This window comes from Anastrepha ludens, chromosome 4 (assembly GCF_028408465.1).
Source record: "Anastrepha ludens isolate Willacy chromosome 4, idAnaLude1.1, whole genome shotgun sequence".
Classification (NCBI taxonomy): Eukaryota; Metazoa; Arthropoda; class Insecta; order Diptera; family Tephritidae; genus Anastrepha; species Anastrepha ludens.
The window spans coordinates 30,759,438-30,780,828 of record NC_071500.1 but is presented as its reverse complement, the minus strand read 5'-3'; the positions used below and the strand labels follow the sequence as shown (position 1 = coordinate 30,780,828).

Here is a 21,391-nt window from a genome sequence, read left to right as displayed (position 1 = left end):
TTGTTCTTACAGGAAAACGCCCCGTTCTTCAAACCTTCTGTAAGCCGCCGAATTTACTGGCAGAATTTTCGAGCGTTGTTCCTATTAGCCAGTAGCTTCTCACACTCACGTATTTCGGCCTCTCGTTTTGTCTATCTGATAATACGTCTCTCTTCCTATTTTAGCTCGCGGTAGCGATCCCATATGGCTCGCGTTGCGCCCGATCGCAGCGTGGCTCTATAGGCAGCCACACATCACATTAAATGAATAAAAAGACATTATTTAACTTTCATTCATAAAATAACAAATTTATGGGAGAAGCACAAAAACATCGTCGACCAATGTCTGACTAAAATACGCATCGAATCGTTAGATAGACATCGAATTAGTAACCTTGCGTAAAACGGTTATTATTTTACCCTTTTCAAGTATTCACTAAGAAACCAGACTTTATTCTCCCAAAATTAAACGGATACCTTAGGTCTCTTTGGTGCCTGCTCGATCACGTCATGTGATCTATTGCGTTTCGTCGATGCATTGCGTTGGCGCCCAAGAAACATTTATACATTTAAACGCTGTCATATTCCATGGATTAAGGCATACACGGGTTTTCCAAATAAAAAAGAGATTTATTATTGTCTTAAAAACAAATGCCTTTTTTTCATTTCGAAACGCCCTCATTGGATAACCCTATGTACTCCATGAGCAACTTTAACACTAAATAGAATAAAATTAAAATAAACTTAATAAAAACTCTAGTTTCAATTAGTTTAATGTATATATCTACGGATATCTTTTTATTACTTTATTTATACAAACAAGCAGATTACAGAATTTTAAGCATTTCTTAATTTAAAAAAATCGAAGCAGGTACTCATATGCTCGTATACGCATTTGTTCGCTCATTTTTCTTCAATATCTTGAAGAAGTACAAAGTATGAAAAACTCGCTCTTGCAATCTGAAAATAATAATATTTAATATGAGCTACTTGGTATGGTAGAGCTTTTTGAGCATTTTGTGTAAGTTCAAATAAGTTTTAACTAGGTTTTATTTATTTAGGTTTACTATTTATTTATGTATCTCAAAAAGTACGATAAAATATTAAGTATATATTTTCCTTTTTTAAATTGAACAACCAAATTGCGAATTTTTAAACTAAAATCCAGTCTTTGTAACAGACAATATTAAAAGTTAATCCGAAGTCTTTTTAGAATTTTATCAAAGCTAAAAAGTCGACTTCGAGTATACCTGCCTCAGTGTGGTGGATGATAAATTTGCACCTAACAGCTAGCAGCAGCTAACTTATTAGCAGACTTTTTTATGTTAAAATGTGCCTCGAAATTTAAGGATCTTGGACTTTTACTTGGTTCGAAACTTTCCTTCAGTGGTCACACTAATTTTATTCTCTTAAAATCGTACTCGGTGCTAGACTTCGTTCATCGCAATGCTTCTGAATTTTCTGATGCGTATACTTATAAACTGGTGTTTATTGCTTTTGTTCGTTCTCACTTAGCTATTACTGCCGATAAACCAAATTGAGCGTGTTCGGATAATATTTCTTAGGCGGGCAACGATTTGAGGCCCCTGTTCCATCCTATAATTGCCGGCTAAAGCTAATTAATCTAAAATCTCTAGAAAAGAGAAGGCCAGTGCCTCCACTTTCATTTATTTTCAGTTCATCGTCGACTGTTCAATTCTACTTGAGCGGATAAGCTTGCATGTTCCACAAGTCTTCGCATTGCCTTTTTAATAGGGAAAACTTTAAAACAAAATTGCGAGTAATGCACCTATTGCTTGCGTACTTCGAGACTGTAATTCATTATCCAATTACAACCTGCTGGATTTTGCCGGGCAAGCCGCTGTGCAAGAGTGGAAAGAGGCAGCTCAAAGTCGCTATTGCAAATAACAAGAAAGAAAAATAGGAGGAACTCCGGGACGACCTAAATAGAAAACGTACTTAGGTACAAGATTGTGGTGAAAAGACTGCGAGCCAAGATACCTACACCGGAACTAAGCTCGAACGCGATGCACTACATCGTGAAAGAACTCATTCCAAGTTACAAGTCCAGAGAAGGTATTGTGTTAAATAAACGTGACAGAAGAACCTCCAATATTCACCAGTGAGAAACTCCAGTCAGCTGAGAGCAAGCTGAAAAAAAAACGAGGCACCAGGACCGGATGGAGTACAAGCAGAACTCCTCAAGGATATCGCAAAAATGCGACCACAAGTCTTACTAGACTTGTACAACGCCTGTCTAAAAGACGGAACTTTCCCAGAAATCTGGAAAAAGCAGTAGTTCGTGCTAATAAACAAGGGGAAGGGCAACTCGAATCCCCATTACATAACCCCTGCAAATGTAAGAGACAAGACGCTAAGCAGCGAGGAAAAGTGGGAGATCTTCAGTGGTTTCGTATAAGAAAGATGGATGAAGTAATGAGAAAGCGGTTCCAGGGTAAATGACGGTTCCAAACGATGGGGAGTTTTTTAGTCCCCGGACATACCATTGCTGCGACGCCAGCTTTGATGATGCATTAGTCATTTTAAGCCCCCTCATCTGCACAAAAAACAAAACAAAAGAAGTGTCTAATCTAATTTTTGCACCAGACAACTTTCAAGGACATTACCGTATATTCATTTAAAAGAAGCAGAAAATATTTTAAAAATTTGTTTAAGATTTTTTGTGAAAAGTAAATGAATCTACGTATTTAATTTATTGTATATTGATTGCTAATATTTTAGTTTCTACATAAATTTGACTTGTTTTTCTTTTTATTTTTGTATCAACACTTTCGTGACAAACTGTACACAGATATCCTACTCATTACGCCATTGGCTGCTCAAGCGGGGATGAAACCACCTTCGAAATAAAAACTTGAATTATCTTTCCTTGTGTCTTAGGTTTGTCATATCGGTAATTTGGGGATCTTCATGTGGAAACTTTTTCATCGGTATAAATAAACTTTTTCCTTTTAACTTCAACACAGGTATTATTAAAATAGTCTAGGTAAAAATTGATTTTCAAAATAGTACGTATATGCCTCCAAATAACGAGTGCTTGTGATTTTTGCAGTATTTTTAATTTTTGCCCACTGTGTGAGCTGAGAGTCTAACTTTCACAAGGCTAATAGGATATATACTTTGTATACAATATTTTTATGAACTTACACCCAGCAATGTAGTCAAGGACATTATTCCGAACCAGGATATTTCAAAGAAAAAACTTTTATTGGAACGCATAATTATCATCTGCAAAGTTTTCTTAAACTCCTCTGACTCATTATACCATTCGCATCTGTAACAGGCAACCGGAATAGCTTCGAGCTGAAAATATATTGAAAAATTAATGTCTAAAATATTGCACTTATTTTGCTCTTCTACATAATAAGACGTACACGTAACGATATAAGATATAACAAAAAAAAAAAAAACGGTAGCTCAAGTCGCCTTCAAATTGCTTCTCAGCATCTCGCTCGCCATCGAGCAACACGCGGTCATAAAGAACACATTTTGTACCGAATCGTCAAAGGAGATGAGAAATGGTGCGTATACGAGTACATCAATATGAAGCAAAGAAAGGAGTGGGTGGCTGCAGGAGATACGCCAAAGCCGAGAGACATGCCAGTTCTTCATCCAAAAAAAATCACCATATTTGTTTGATGGGACTGAGAGGGCATGGTGCACTGGGAAATCCTCGAAAAGAATGCCATGGTCAACAAGAAGCTCTACATTGCCCAGCTACACCGCGTGAATGAGGCTATTCGACTGAAAATACTTGATCGGCATGGTCAGACCATACCCCTTTACGACAATGCCAATCCCCATGTTGCACAAGTCGTCAAAGCCGCACTCCAAGAGCTAGAATGAGAGGTAATTCAGCTTCCGCCGTATTCCCCGGACCTTGCAGCCACCGATTACCATTTTTTGTGCTCCCTGGCAAACCATATGAAGGGCGTTACCTTCGATAACAAAGAGGTTCTTAAAAACCGGCTCAACAACCTACGATAACAAAGAGGTATTTAAAAACTGGCTGAAACACTTCTACTCGTATGACACCAGACCAGGCGATTTTTGCTGGAACGGCATCAACAAATTGGTCGATGGGTGGAAAGACGTTGTGTAAAGCTACGGCTAATATATAATTGACTAACTTATTGATTTAATTTTGTTTTTCTTTTACGAACTAATTCCCCAACGTACTATTACAAGTTTCTTAGGATTTGTGATGCTAACGTCACTGCAAGAATTTTCAGCAATTGGCGTTATATGCTGGTATGGGCAATATAGCAATAATCTGCGAGAAAACTGCGACGTTTGCTACACACAATTTATATTTTAAGCGAGACATTAAGAATTTTCAGAGAGGGCCACCCCGCCCAAACAAAAAAAGATCCTGGCAATCTTAAAAAAAGCTCCCCCTGTAATTCAGTTACGAAATTAAAATTGAAGCCATTAAATAAATATAAATAGTAAATATATGGCCACACCTCTGTAGCTAACTGCTGGCCATTTATGTAATACATGCAATCTCCGGTAAGAGCAGCGCAAATGTACATAATCATGCGAACAAATATTACTTTATTCGATTCCTATAAATACAGAAATGAATTATTAAGTAAGCGATTAAATTTAAGAGCAGGTTTTCCTACTTACCAAACCAAAATTCATTTCGTAAAGCACGAGGCCATAAATAACTAGGCTATGTAGAAATTGTGAGAGACTGATGTGCTTAAAGAGCTGATTGACGTCATTGATGAAACTGCAAAATCGTTAAAGTATATTGCGTTAAATAAATATAACGTAAGAACTTTTTTTTATGAATGTTCCTTCATCCGCCTATAAAAAACATAAAATCGAAGTATTCAACTTCTTTGGAAATTAAAAAAAAACTGTAACAATTTCCTTCAATATTTCAAACTTTTTGCCCCTAAAATGGTAAACATCGCATGTCATGCGCAGCAACTTGTTTTGCGACATTTCCAGATCGCCCACTCCTATGAAAGCGTGCGTTCGTGCCAACTCAGGTACGTGTTGTACCAGTGCGTATGTGGCAGGATTTTTTCATTTTGGTCTTTCAATGAGATTAGAATCTACGTTCTCTCTGAAAATTCCGAATGGTAGTCACGCGCCGACCCATTCAGTCACGGCGGCCACCTCTAGGTTTATTTAGCCATCTAAATATTAAAGAAAATAAATTTTATATTTTCATTCGAAATGTTCAACATTTACTATTACACAAATCTTTAAACGATTAGGCCATTCAGCTATTGCAGCACGCAAGGTGCTCTCTCCATTGAAGAGTGCTGCCCAACTTCTTCACAATGCCTTCTAAGACATCCTCCTGGTACACTTTTGCCCCGGTCTTAATTCCTTCTTTGCAGAAATGAGGAGATGTAAGACACTCGCCACCAAACCGTTACGGTGGCTGGATGGTGGCCACGCTGAACCCTTGGAACAACAATTGCGTCCTTAGAAGTTTTAGCATAGATTTTGTCGTTTTGATTTTTGTAATATTATATTAAAAACCGCGTGCCACCGAAGAAACTGCTTGCATCTGTCAAACCTAATTTTCTTCAAGCGCGTTGTTAAAAGATGACAAGTTGAGCGACGGATGTGTTTTACGAGGGCGGTTCAATAAGTATCCTTGTTTGGTAACAGGGTGCGTTCCCGAGAGAAGTTGGTATTGCTGCCATCTATCAAACGACGTCAAAAAAATTTCAGACTAGTTGATGAGCAGCTATTCTATGTAGTAAGACCTTTTTCGTAATTTTCGCTAAGGTGGAAAGAGAACAGTATCGTTTGGTAATTCTCTTTTCGTTTGTGGATGGGAAAAAACGCGAGGAGATAAAATCAAAGTTGGATACTGCCTATGAAGACGCTTCGCTATTTCTGACCACAGTTACATGTTTGTTCAACGAATTTAAACGAAAGCGAACATCTGTTTTTGATGAGGAGCGATAAGGACGCCTTGCAGACGTGGTTACCGAGAAAACCATTCAAAAAGTCCACGACTTGATTCGTATTGATCGGCGAACGAAAGTGCGCGAAGGTCATAGATGTGTCGACCGGGAACGTTAATTAATATTTTACATGATAAGATGGGAATGAAAAAATTTTAGGCCCGATAGCTGCCGCGTTTGCGCACGTTGGACAACAAGCAGATGCGGCTGTTAACTTCGAAGCAATGTTTTGAGCAATTTAAGTGAGATCAGAAGGAATTTTTGCGTTGCGTGTTGTCTCCGCTGATGAAACCTGGATTCATCATTGCACACCTGAAACTAAGCAATCATCAAAACAATGGATTTATCCCGATGAATCTGCTCCAAATAAGGCGCAGACAGTCCCATCGGCCGGAAGGTCATGGTGACGCATTTTTGGGATGCGAACGGCGTCTCCTCATGGATTTTTTTGAAAAAGGAAGAACGATCACTGGGCAATACTACAGTGACTTATTGCAAAAATTGAAAGAGAGCCGGCCGCATTTGGCGAAAAAGAACGATAACGCACCAGCACATTCAGCCGGATTTGTCGCCCCTAAACTGCATGAATGGCGTTACGTCAAGATAGATACGTTTTTTGAATAGTTGCACAAATCCTTTTAAAAAATGGTCGGAGCATTGTCTCCCAAGGGGACTACGTCGAAAAATAAAAAAGGAAATTTTGAAAAAATGTTGCCTTCATTTTTAAATCTTCTATTTATTGAACCCCCTCGTATGTAGATATTATCTCTAATTAGTCTTGACATGGATCTGATCGATGCATTTATTTCGCTGCAGATGATTTGCTGTTTTTAAGGGGACTCCTGTGAATTATTTCTCGAAAGCTTTTATGGCTGCACTGGTTCGAACAACGCGGGGGCGATCACTTCTTTTTCGGTCCTTCACTTCAAACAATGTGAAATAGCGCTACATTCCAAATTATAGACACATGTATGTATATAAATAAGTAAATCGTCAAAAGAGTAGTGAAAATATCAATAGATTAGTCCCTTTCTGCTCTGCTGAAGTTCAGAGCAGTAGCTAGTATATCGCTACTGCTACAAGGCTTTCGCTACTGCTACGAAGCAGTTAATACAAACACTGAATAAAAGTGATGCCAGCAAATAATCTACACCGACTTATACTCAGGAAGCGGTAGCTATGGGCAAAGTGCAGAAAAACTTACTGCACAGGGCAGAGATCACTAATGCGACCAAAAAAGTATAGGTGGAAAACCATAAAATTCATTTTGCTGTGCACAATTTTTTCTAAGCCACAAACTTCAAATTATTTTTAATATGTTAATTTGATATAAAATTTATAGTCCAAAGAAGTCTTACAAAAATATCTCGGACGCAAATATTTTTTAAATTTTTTTTTCAAACGATCTCTGCATGCCGTCAAATAAAAAGGTGTGATTTCATAAAATAACTGTCAAATATTTTAGATATTGAAAAATTGAATTTCTTTTTCATTTATTTTTGTTACGAAGGATACAATAAATATGCTTTGTGTTGATGTTTTAGTAAATCTTTGTTTTTAGAAAAGTGAAATAAAGCATTTTTATAAACGTCCCTGTCAGGCAATGCTTACTATTAAGGGGATAAAAAGTATGTTTACCATTCTAGGCTTAAGCAGAATTTTCATAAAACTGTGAGAATGCAGTTTTATAGCCCATTGAGTTTTAGTAATCACGAAGAGCAAGCTGCAAGGGCTCAATTTTTGATGTTTTGAATTATTTTCTCCATAAAACGAGTGCTCGATATTTTTTGTATATGTATGATAAAAAATCACACAACATCGCTGGCAAAAACATTGCCAAAAACGAATGAGATTTGCACGCTACATGAAACCTGCACTTGATTATAAAAAAAGAAAACATAAAACCGAACCTATGCTCTCCCGAGTGGTAGTCACGCACCATCTCATGTGGCTAGAGCGGCCACACTTCGTTATACTAAAATTTATTGAACTATAACTCAGCATACTCTAATTTGTTGTAAAAATTAAAACAAAAAATTTTAATTAAATAAAAAAAATTAGAAGTTTCGTTAAAAATTTATTGAATTGTTTTATTTCTTGATTTTTAAATTTTTCAAATTCAGGCTTTTTTTTTTGGTTTTGGGGGAGAACGAACTTTGTTTTCATGAAAAATTATGACAAGTAAGTAAGAAACCAAAAAATTATCAAAACTTGTCTTATCAAACCTTTGGGGACGAGTGTCGGCAAGCCGTCGGCCCAAACCGTTTTAGAGTTCCGGACGCGTGTCGGCATATAGCCGCCCAAATTAGTTCGTAGCTGCAAGGCTCGCGACGTCTGTCATTCTGAGCTATAAGATACCCATAGGTATAGTAAAAGAGTCACGTTTTCATTCAAAGACATTAGGAGCCATTAGCGATGAAGTCTTATCCTCCTTATAATGTAAACTTACGATGTGAGACGACGGTAGAGTCGGAACGTGTTTCAGTTCTTCGTTTTAGTCTCTCAGTGTCACTGCCTGAGGAACCAGCAGGCTTTTTATATATTTTATCTATCGTACGAAGGCTACGCTAGATTTAGAGATGATACGTTAGATAGTGACAGTTCTGACGAATATTACTTTGAATCTGATAGGACGGAAGATGATGGCATCACTTCGTTAAGAGGAAGTGAAAGCCGGGAAATAAGGAATCCACTCAAGCATTTCAATTTTTAATTATTTTTTGGTTTTATGAAAAATTTGTCTTGTGTTAGATAAAGCCTTAGCTTTTATAACGTTCAATGTATTTATTTTCTTTACTGCCCACTTCAATACCTCTAGTCCTCAGCGACGCTCGCCCATCGACCGGCTTCGTCCCCAAAGTGTTAATACTTATACCATGCAGCAGAATTTTTAGTACAAAAAAAAAAACCATATAATCCTAAAAATACATTTTTAGAATATCACTTTCGTTTAAAAAAGTTATAATCCAGCACGACTCAGTTTTTGTTTTTTAAAGTGCGACAAATTTTACAAATTTAATTAAACATGCAATTCTGATGAGGCATACAATTCTGCTACGTGTAAAAAAGGCGTATAAGCTAATTTCCAGTTGAAATATTATATTATCACCAATTTTCTTTAGTGAAACCTCGCGAGCATGATTTTTGCGGAGCTTTTTAATGCTTTAGCTCTCATTTTTGCAGGTAAAGGACTAAGACTAAGAAAAATATTTGTCAGAAAATAAAAAAAATACTGAGGGTTAAAAGCGCCCAATGTAAGACTTTACTCATAGTTGATATTAAAATTTTTTAAAATTGTGCAAATAATTAGATTTAATATACAGGGTACATAAGGTATGTGAGGACATGCATATATGTGACTATAACATTCCCAAGCCAATACTCATCCTTTTGCTCACTCAAGAAATGAAGGGCCATGCAGTTATCTTCGCTATATAAGCAAATCACCCCGATTTAGAAATCTGTAATCATCTCGAGTGCGTCCGTTTGTTGCTTCATAAGGTTCGCCGTGAATGGGAACAACACGCGGCGATGCAGAATCTGTTGTAAATCGCAAAAAACCAGAGAACCGTTCTGACACTTTCCGATCTGTAGAATCTATTCAACAAGTGGAAGCGATCATTGAAAAATACCCTTCAAAACCAATGAGATCTTTTCGATGGAGCGTAATGTTTCTGAGGTCTTATCCGTCGAGTTGTCCATGAAAATCTCTGGCAAATCTCCTACGTTATGCGGAGAAGACAGCTTAGGTCAGAGCAAATAAGAGAACAGTGAGTTATTGGATCAAAGTGTCCTCTAAACAAAATTAAACCCACTGAAGCGGCTGAGAGTTACGGCTTTTTTCCGGACGAAAAACACTTCTACCAAGATCAAAATGCCAAGGGCAGAAATTGCCAAAATGATAGATGGCTATGTTCCAATTCTACAGAGGTTCCTGTTGCTTTGCACACAAAGCGTTGGCGACACAAGATTGAATGGCTGAAAATTTCCATGACCACTGAACTTATGGCCACCTAACTCCCTAGACCTTAATCCCCTGGATTACCTGTAGGTGAGTATGAATCCAATAAGAATCCCTATAACACCAATTCTTCTCTGAAGACTGCAATTAATACCGTAATGGGCAATATGAATAAGGAGCATTTCATTTTGGCACGCAATGGTTTTCGAGGGGGTTATTGTAGCTAATGCAAATTTTAATTAACGGTTTTAGGAATATACAATATAATAAGTTAATGTTGTGTAAAAAAATCGTAAATTTTCATTAAATTTTGTTCAAAATAAAAGCTAATTAGTTTTACACCTCAAGTTGTCCTCAAATACCGTACGCACCCTGTATGTATCTACATATATTTACTCAAGCGTGCGTTGGTGTTGAATCACACAATAACGCAAATACTCATCACGTCGATGTTTCGGCACCAGTGGGGCGGTGGATCTCTCCAAAAGCATGCTCAAGCTTCGCACAAGTCCACAAGCATTCTTGCAAAGTATCAAAAAAGGACAATAAAGGGCCACGCCACCTGAAAATTAAGTTTTCATGCAAAGGATCTCTTTTTAAGTTGAAATTTCATAACTCACCCATACCAGCAACAATAAGACAGCAAGCGCCGAAAAACATATCCATTGCATAGCAAAAAACGCCCTTGTCCAGAAACATGGGATAACCGGTAAAGGCTGTATGTCAGATATTTCATTATTAATATATTCGTTTTTATGAATATCCAATGCGAGCAAAAGTGTAGAAAGAAGAAGAAAAAAAAGGATTTTAGTGCGGACAGTACCGAATATTACACGTATACCAGGTGCCTGTTTTCCGAAATTTTTAAAGATTCGCATTGCTTTACCCATTTTGCCGATTTTGAGAAATTTTTGTTTATTTCCTAATCAATAGCAATTGCACGTGTAAGGAATGTATTTTATATATAATAAACTTATTCAGTGAAAAATGGAGACTTGCCTATATAGATTACCATTTATTTTATTTATTTATTTTTTGTTTGGTAGGTGAGGAAGGGTTCAAAATGCATTCGCACTTACAGCGACCGTCCTCTACTGCGTCGTGTGGTGTGGCCACTAAAACGATCCCTTATCTCCTTCTGGGGAGACACCCTTCCCGGGACTGCTTTCTATATTACTTCGCGAGAGCCCAGAACGGCATCCACAAAGGACCAATTCTATGCACCCACGTCTGGGTCCACCATATTTGTAGCCAGCATTCATGCTATAGGCTCGTCTTCTGGTATCTCTGTGCGGCTTCGCTTTGTTGCACTGTGTCGTGGTCAATCTTTTTTCCGTAGTACGTTCTCGATGTATCTCTTTACTGCGCTCTAGCTGTCCTCGCGTTCGAGCATTTAGTTGGTTAAGTTGCTCGGCGCAATGTTACCAATCTGTTCCCTCAGAGCATTTAATTACGCGAGCCATCTGGCACAACTAAAAACCCTGTAGTATCCGTGGCCCGAGAGGAGCTGAGTTAAGAAGTAGTTCACTTCCCCGAAGTTCCTTTGGACCGATTTGTCAATTAACGGAATAAGTTTCGCCGTCCTTATGCTACTAGGTTCAGTGTCCTATCGACTTTCTCCCACAGCATGGTTTGTCATCCAATTCTGAGCAGCTAGTGATGGCGTGTTTCTTCTTGGGGCCCCAGACATCCAATCGTTCACGGACCATTAGGTCGACGGGTATCTGTCCGCTTATCACAAAAACTACTGCGCTTGAGACAGTGCGGTAGGCTGAGGCAACTCTGAGTGCCGCTGTTGCACAGCCTCCAGTGCTTTGCACTTGGCTTTGCAGTTTAGCAAGATTCCCCATACTACCGCCAGCAGGGTTCAATGAAGGCAAGTTTCAGGATTGAGGCTTCAATTATCACCGCCAAGTCAGTTGAAAACCCTATTTCTGAACTAGTGAAGCAATGTATCGGTTTGGGGAAAAAGAAACCCATCATTTTTGCGTAAAATTCAAAACTTTATTTAAGATGTTTCGGATTGTCGAATTTGGATCAAATCCCTTTTGTTGCATAATTTGTTGGCATTTTGTTGCCAAGGTAGCTTCATAATGCCCCTCTCATAGAAGTCTTAGTCTTTATTGGCGAAATACTCTAGTAATGGATTTTCTGAATCTTTTCCCGATACTAATTTCTTAACAATCAGGAAGTTTTGCAATGAGAGAAAAAGGTGTTAATCGCTTGGTGCCAGTTCCGAACTATATGGTGGAACACCTCCCCAACGAAGCTCTCGGCGCTGTTGTGATGGAGAACAACACCTTTTCTGTGGGCCAGTTCTGGCCATTTCTGGTCAATCGCTAGCTTCAAACGATTCAGTTGTTGACAATAGAGATCTGAATTTAGTGTTTGGCCTTATGGCAACTCACAATAAATTATTCTTTTGCAGTCCGACAAAATACACAGTAGTACCTTCCTGCCGTTAGTCCAGGTTTGGTCACCGCTTGATCTGCTTTATCACGCTCTGACCACGATCGTTTTGGCACAATATTGACCTATGTGACCCATTTCTAATCTCAATTCAACATCCGATAAGGGGTTGGTTTTATTCCATTTGTCCAAGGCTTCGCAGATGAAAAGACGATCTATTATGGTTTTTGGTGTTAATTGGTGTGGCACCCAAACATCGAGTTTCTTTTGGAATGAAGCTTTGAGCACACGGTTTAAAACTGTTTTATGGTCTATCTTAAACTCTTGGACGATACTACGGCTGCTAAAATGCCGGCTAACTTCGATTACTTCTGTGATTTTATCAAAATCATCAACGACGGGCCTGCCTGTATGAGGTGCATCTTTAACACCAAAAATGCCTGAAGCGAATCGACGAAACTAAAATTGAACGTAGTTAGCTGTTGGCAGTATCACATTTTCCTTTATCAACGAAAATGTGTAAAATCTATTTGTTGACTTCCATTATTAACACCCTGTAGCTCACATCGAATGAATGAAGGAAACAAAAAGCAACAAAAGAGTTGTTTAGTGTAAGATATCACTTTGGGAACGAGCATTAACTTTGAATTCTTTGATTGGTACTTTATGAGTTATCGATCACTACAGCCATCTACAAAAAAAATAATGGATTTCCTTTTCCCAAAATGAAAACTATTTAATTCAGCTCACAAAAGGTTCAATATGAATTTTTGTGTCTATGCGTGCAAAAAATGCGAGTGCATTCCTATTTTCAATAGATTCATTAACGTGGCTGCTAAACAATGGTTTCGCATAGACCAGATCTGATCCCTAGATTTGCCTATCAGCTTTTGCTCAGATCTGAGGGCTTCCTCAATTAGGGTAGAAACGCGGAACCAAGAAAGTTTAGTGTCGATTTGGTATTTTGGACAGCCATACAGAAGGCGCTTCAGACTCGTTTTAGCTCTGCACCATCTCTATTCTTGCCACGTGAGCTGTTGTAGGAATGTTTCTCGTAAGTGCCCCAACCAATAATCAACTATCTAACTTTGAGAGTGTTAGCGAGTGATTTTTGCATTATATGAGCAAAGCAAGGGTTTGGCTGAACTGCAAGATGTTAACGCATTCTATAAAGTATTTGTCATGCTAAGCTCATGTAAACGAAAAGTTCCTTCCTTCCGTATCGTAGTACCGTAGATTTTATTTCACGATTATCCGTAAGTCCCGTAATACCGACTCAGCTGATTGTCTCTCACCACACAGTGTTGCCAAGCAGTACATTTCGAAATCATTTACAAAATAAACTTAGAAAAATTATAATTTTTGTTAAAATCGCTTAAAAATACTGTTGAATAATGTTAATTATAGATAAATGAACTATTTGCATTTGTTGGTTTTTGGCTTTGGTTTATTAATCAATGAAAAATTGTAACTGATAACGCGGATGTGTGAAAAAGTGTGTAAGCAAAAATATCAGTTGCAACATTGTGTAGATACAACCAAACACATACACACACAAACCGATGTATTGTGTAAATATGTAATTAAAAGAACGCAGTTGTTCTCGGTGGTGAGTTTTTGTGCACGGTAAGGGACTGCGGTAAGGGATTCCGTGCGGTGTTCACTGTTTTCAGCATAAGAACTAATAGGTTTGACGCCAGCGACTAGACCACTAGTACTACTTGTGTACATGTATAGGTATAAATGATTATGAATATTTACGCAAAATATAAACATAGTCCGGTGGTCCCATTATTTGATGATATAAATTTTTGAGGAGTGCACAGAAGAAATAGTTACTAAGTATACAACAAGTACAGGATATGCATAATAAAAGTTGCCATCTGGCTTCTTGCCAAGCTGTACTCATAATTGCATTAACTTCTTGCTTCAACTGGATTCTAATGGGCATATCTGCAAAGAAATATTTAAAATGTTGAAAACTCCTATTCGAACAATTTTTATGTACTCACCTGTCTTGAATATTTCACAACTCTGAAGAATTTCATGTGTTTCAGCTTTATGAAGCAAGTTTTGAAATTTATGCTGGGCGAAGAGGTAGTAAACCATTCTAACAATAATTGTTGTTGTTTGTAGTGCGGTGGTAGCTGTCTGCGGGAAAAAGTGGTATGAATGTGTGTTATAACTGTTGGTTTATGAATTTATTTGAGTTTCACAAAAGTTAGTCAACGAGCATACGTATCTACTGCGGTTGTACAATTCTTTTGTATATTAAATGTTGAAATGCTCAACAATTGAGTTTCCATGACCATTAAATATGGCAAAAGCACTTGCTAGAATTTCTCCGCATATCGCTTTATGTATTTAAATAAATACTCTTAACATCTATATTACAATATTTGAAAATGACTGACTATAAAAAAACTAATAACAACTGTAACACATGCGAATAATGGCTTTAAATTTGTATGGCAGAAAGTAAACCAGGTTGAACGAAAAAAACGAATAACTGACGAACAGCACTAGCACATGGGCAAGGGAATTGGGCATGGAAGTGATCTAAGAAGTGACTGTGGATATCTCAACACAATTTCGTAAATAGTAATTTTTAGACTTTTAAGTAGCAGATATATGTTTTTAAAAAGAAAAGATAACTATTTTTCTACACTATTTTTTATTTCGTATTTAAAATTAATATTTGTACAGCTTCTTTATTCACGTACGTTTTATGCAGTTGAAAGGGCGGAACAGAGGGAAAGCAAAACACTAAGCTAAAAACAACTGTTAGGTAAAGTAATGCTGGCTGATCGAATTGTTTGCTGTTTAGCAGAGGTATTCGTTAAGTATTCATTCGACACCTTCTGCTTTACAAAACTATGTTAATTGTATTTTTCAGTTATTTATTTCTTTATTAGTTTTGAAGTTTAGAAATTAAATACCCAGGAGGCAAACATAAATATTTTTGACACCTGCTCTTCTTTGCTTTTGTACCTTTCATCGAGGTCAAAAAGCTGTCGAAATAGCCCAGCACATTTGCGATGCGTATGGAGCAGATGTCATAGGTGAGTTTACAGCACGGAAATGGTTTGCAAAGTTCAAACGTGCCGACTTTAACGTCGATGACACTTCCCACAACGGAAGACCTACATGGACATTCATAACAATAAGCCCTGAGAAGTCGGTTGCTTGCAGCTGCTGCTAGCTGCTTGCTTTCGAACGCTCCGGAGCGCTCGAGCGCCCCTTGTTAATTGTTGAATAACTCGAAAAGTATTTGTCGGATTTATTTAAAATTTTCACACAATATTTCTAAGATATTGTGCTTTAAGAAAATGTAAAAAACAATGTTTTGAAAATTCTGACTACCCCCAACTCCTTAAAATAGATCTAAATACTCTTTCTTTTTGTCTTTAAGCATTAGCTATTCAAAACTCTTGCAACCTTTATTTTATTTCATATTTCATGAAATTCACAATCATTTACTATCATTCTATATGTTGCTATCGCTGCTTCTTTTTTATATGTTTTAATGAAAGATTCCAAAATTTAACAAACAAATAAATATTAACGAGTCTAACAAACTTCATAACTTCTTCCTGGCCTTCCTGATAGGTACTGCGCCCTATTACAATAATTATTATTCGTAACTTTTATGTAACGAGTTTAAGGAATTATTTTTCCACTATTGAAAAGCTCTAAAAGCCAAAACAAAATATTATCCTTGGAAAAAAGTGCGCTCGTATACAAATGTGTTGTGCTGAGAAAGAGAATCGTATTTTCTAAATATGAAAAAAAAAACAAAAAAAATGCGTGTTGCGTAGTACACATAACAGAAGTGAAACTTTCAAGGCAGACAAAGAAAGAGGGAGAGCCCCGAGAGAGAATGAGAGAGAGAGAGAGAGAGAGAGAGAGTGAGAAACAGAATATATATCTAAATAAGTTCACAACATTTGCAGAGAATACAAATAGACAAAATTTACAAAAAACGGAGAAGGGTCAACTGGTGTAGGTAAACGCCGGACACAAACCGTGGCAACAACGCGCACTACTCCGAGCGTTTATCACCCGCACAACGACACAATTTACTGCAAGGCAATACCAATAAATCCCACACCGGAATATATAGCACTTTATAGTATAAGTATATAAAATAAGCGCCAAAAAGTAGGTACCAAAACAAAACGCCACAAAAATTGGGTCCAAAAAACGCCCCAACAGTAGGCACCAAGGAAATGTAACGTCAAAAAGTAGGCACCAAAAATATATTTCCTACAAATTTGAACCAACAAACAAGCGCCAAAAAGTAGGCAGTGTTATTTCTCACTATAAATTAGCAATCTCAAGGAAAAACTCAGGAAAAATAGCCTAAAGTGTATCTAAGATATATATAAGGCAAAGCTCTCTTTCTCCTTTTCCTCTACGTTATATCTTTTTTTTCTCTCGCGGAACGAAAATGTCCAAAACGTTGCATGGCCTTGAGATTTTACTTTCCATTCTCGCTTGTCCATCGACGCCTAAGAAGTTTCACTTCAAAAACGAAAATATTATTTGGAAAATATTATGTCGAAACCTTAATCGCTAATACCTAATATTGTATATGCGCATACACATACTTACCTCTGCTATGAGTGGTATATTGCCTTCTGCTTTCTGTATCAATATCCAGTGAGGATACAACCCAATGGAACTTGCAATTATCAGCAAAACATTGATACTAACGACACAAAAAAAATATATTATGATTATGGTTCAATAGATTAAAATTTTAAATGTTTTCATGTAACAGAGCAAAATATGTTCAGTTCACCCAATCAAATTCTGTATAGATATATATTTACATATCCGTGATCATAACCAACAAACGCAAAGACGACTTAACGCCAGAACAACGCTTCCACCTTGTGTAAATTTACTTTAGAAAAATAAATCTGTTTAGTGGACCGATTGACCGGGTATCATACTAAGAGAGGAATGCCATGAAATTATCTTATAGATTTAGTAAAAACGAAATTACTCCAAATATTTCCATATTTCTGTTTTGTGTTATTATTTCAACCATTTTCAGCATTTGGGCCCATTTATGGCATTGCAATTTCGTTTCATTTTTATTTCCAAATTAAATATTAAAAAATAATTCAAGCTATTTTATGCCAAAATATTTACTTTTTAGCAATACTGAAATACAAAAAAATTGTGTATGATTTTGACATTTCGAAATAACCTAACTTTTGTGCAAGTGGGTGAAAAAGCAATTTTGAAGTGCGCGTGATTAATTTTCAAAGAACGATAACAGAGTAAAATGTATATTAAGTACATAGTTTTGCTAAAAATTAAATTATTTCATGGAGTCGATAGAATCATTTTTTTTAACGGATAATAATTTTTTAGCTTTTCAACCGCTCTCCATACTTTACAGCTGGTTTTTATAAAGGGTTTTTCAATAAGAGGTATGATTTTGATATTCAAAGAAAAACTATATTTTTTAATATAAATGATCGGATTTTTATTTCATTATAAAGAGGAAGGTATGCCGTTAATAGTGAAAAATAACATCAGGCAAACGACTTTTCATGAAATTTTCCATAACCGAATTGCAAAGTGGCTGCCCATGTCCTCGATAGCCTCACGAATTCCATCTTTGAGGTCTTGAATTGACACTGGGCTGTTGGCGTAGACCTTCTCTTTCACGTGGCCCCAAAGAAAAAAGTCACAAGGTGTTAAATCACAAGATCTCGGTGGCCAATTCTGAATTGCATACAGTCGATGATATTAAAAGCTTTCACAAAATGTTACTTTCAACAAAAAAAAAATTTCGGTAGATGTCACTTTTGAATCTGTAATTTTTTGATATTTGACAAGTAGAAACTGCGCCATTAATAAAAATGAAACGATACACGCTTAAACAATGGATTAAAATTATTAAAACTCACTATAAAAATAGTAAAAATTAGGCAGGGACGGTTTGTAAAACTCGAACAATTTTGGGTCATCGTGAAGCGACTTGTCGGACCGCAATACAGAAATAGGTGAAAAAATTCGAGCTGTTGGGACAAGTTAGTGATGTGAAGAATAAAACCCGTACACGTCGCTCAAGAACAGCCGAATTTGTTAAAGAAAACCCACGTTTGTCAATTCCTCGTCATTCTTTGGCATTAAGCATTCCACAAACGTCATTACACCGTATTTTGCATAAAGATTTGGGTTTTAGGGCTTATAAAGTCCAGTTAACACAAGAACTCAAGCCGGCCGATCATCAACAAAGTCGTTTCTTTGCTGATTGGGTCGTTTAAATGCATGAAACTGATTCGGAATTCCATCGAAAAATCATCTTGAGTAATGAGCCCTATTTCCACCTCGGTAGCTTCGTCAACAAGCAAAATTGTGGGATTTGGGGCTCAGAAAATCCAATAGTTATTGTTGGAAAGCCTATCTATCCTCAACATGTGACTGTTTGGTGCGGTTTATGGTCCGGCGGAGTCATTGGACCTTACTTTTTCGAAAAAGAAGCTGGAGCAACAGTGATAAAGGTGAAAATGCAAGCCAGTCCACTGAAATTGTGAATGGTGTTTCTTGTGCCGATATTGTAACAGCTAATTACGTGCAATTTAGGTTTCGTAAATTCCGTTCAAACATCTTTCGTGTTAAGGATGCACCGCCTATAGACAGGCCCGTTGTTAATGATGTCGATAAAATCACAGAAGTAATCGAATTTGGCCGGCATGTAAGTAAGCGTAGCATTACCGAGGAGCTAAAGATCGACCATAAAACAGTTGAAAACAATTTGAGCAAAGATTTTACGCAAAATTAATGAATGTTTTTCCCCCAAACTAATATGAAAAAGGTCACAAAATCAATTAAAATCACGCTTCTACTAGTTTTTTGATATTCTGCTTACAAAACTGAAGTCAAAATGGCGGCCATAAGTTAAGGGGGCAGTAGAATATCTTTTCATTGTTTCAAGCTTAATAGAAAACCTAAAAAGTCCCTATAAAGTCAGTGAAGTGATGAGTGTCAACGAAAGGTGAAGAATAAAAAATTTAGTCGCGGTTTTCTCGAAATACTGTTTTCTCCGGCTGTTGAATAGAACTCAAAAAGTAATCAAGATATCAACTTGAAATTTCTCATGGTAATTCTTTAGCATATTGGCCTTTGCACGTACCTCCAACTTTACCAGGTATACCAGGTGGTTACAAATTTAATCTTCAAAATAATAGCCATCGCAAGCGACACATTTTCCCCATCTCTCAGGCAATTTGTGGATGCCGCGCCAAAAAAATTGACCGTCATTGGCCGCAAACCAATCATCGAGCCATTTTTTGGCTTCTTCGTGAAAATTGAAGCGCTGCTCGGAAAGTGCGTGGCCCATCGATGCAAACAAATGATAACCGGAAGGCGCCAAGTCTGGTGAGTAAACCGCATGCACCAGCGGTGCCCAATCGTACGTCTCCACCAATTCCCGGGTCGCTCTTGTTCGATGTGGCGGTGCATTGTCACATTGTCAGTTCATCCGGCACCCATCTTCCGACCTTTAAAATCATGCCCATGTCTTTAAAACGTTTGGAAATGGTTTTTTGGGTCACTCCCAATTGCTCTGCCATCATTTCTTGCGTTTGACCATCATCTTCATCCACCAATGCTTGCAATTCGGCGTCCTCAAACTTTTTCGGTGGCCGGCCACGGTCCTCGTTCCCACGCTAAAATCACCACTTCGGAATTTTTCAAACCACCTGAAGCTATTGCTCTATTTAGAGCATGTCCACCATAAGCTTCTATAAGCATTTGATGAGTTTGAGAAGCGTTTTTCTTCAATTGATAACAGAAAATCAACGATGCCCGCAAATCGTAGTTTGAAGGCACAAAATTCGACATTTTTAAGAGCGACAAAATGCATTGTTGTATGAAACGTAACAAACAATGAACTGAATATTGTTGACAGATGACAGACGAAAAAAAACAAGACATTGGGGAAGGTTTAAAAATACTCCTAGTGACATCTATGGATGGTACCTGGTATATAAATCATCACTAAAAATATTGTTTTGATACATTTGTTTATTTTTAAGTGAATTTTTTTTTTCGTTTTCACTTCAAATTTTGAATTTTTTTAGTTAAAAATAGGTAAGTGCAAAACGGAATAACTTATTTTAACAAAAGATTTTTGTGTGGTTGATGTCAGTTGATTACAAGAGGCTGTTCATTCCTTGGCGCAAATTAAAGGAGACGGAGTTGAGCTGCTGAGGCGTCGCCAAATTTTTTTTTATTAAAAAAAAAATTCTATATTCATTGAAATATGAATATTAATATGTAATTTATTTTAAGATAATAAATAGTAGCAGTTTTTCGCACAAAATGATTGAAAAACTCGTTTTCTCGAGGATCTGCCTGCCTTAAAAACTAATATTTTTGCTTTAAACTGTGAATTGAGATACACGCATTTATCCAAAAGTTGGCGTGTCACGGTCTCACGGATTCAACAAATTAAATTTGAGTAATTTTGCGTAATTTATAACAAATATCACATACCTTTTTGTTTCTTTATTTGTTCGATTTTTGAAATATTTAATAAAAAGAGTTGCCAATACTATTTATTCAAAATAAATATTGTGGAAATGATAAATTCTTATTTTTCGTGAACGATTATTTTGCCAATTGTAATTTTCTCTTTTTTTTCATTTTCTGTTTTTTGTGATAAAACTTACAGTAACAAACGTTTCTTATACGACGTTTGTGTAGTTAAATTCACGCCCACTATATATGCGATTCTTAATAGTTCTCTTATTCCATGGCGATTACGGGTTTTTAACTCTTCCATTTCGGTTGCACTGTACATGGCTTTGCACGAATATTCGTTTGAACTGCTCGTGCTCTTGATTTAAAAATTCCTTCTGAACTGACTGTCAATTGCAATGATTTCACTATTTATAATTGTTGTTGCAAATCGCTCAATCCCATATTCAATTCTTTTTGTTTGTTTTCTTTTTTTGTTTGCTCCTATCAATTAACTTTGTATGTAAGACGAATATTTAACTGGGAATATCGATTCCATATTTAATTCATACTTTAGTTTCTTTATTTGCAATTGTAAA

The 21,391-nt window shown here is 36.9% G+C and overlaps 1 protein-coding gene across 1 annotated transcript; it reads right to left on the bottom strand.

Moving 5' to 3' along the window:
* Positions 1-845: 845 nt before the first annotated feature.
* Positions 846-21,188, bottom strand: LOC128861589 (odorant receptor 63a-like). The gene is made up of 10 exons (XM_054099830.1): positions 21,005-21,188; positions 16,923-17,019; positions 14,321-14,459; positions 14,070-14,261; positions 10,520-10,615; positions 10,296-10,461; positions 4,632-4,737; positions 4,466-4,567; positions 3,147-3,302; positions 846-938 (listed from the first exon to the last, which is right to left on the bottom strand). Exons 1-10 carry the CDS (start codon positions 21,133-21,135, stop codon positions 882-884), a joined length of 1,242 nt encoding a protein of 413 aa, XP_053955805.1. The 5' UTR covers positions 21,136-21,188; the 3' UTR covers positions 846-881.
* Positions 21,189-21,391: the final 203 nt, after the last annotated feature.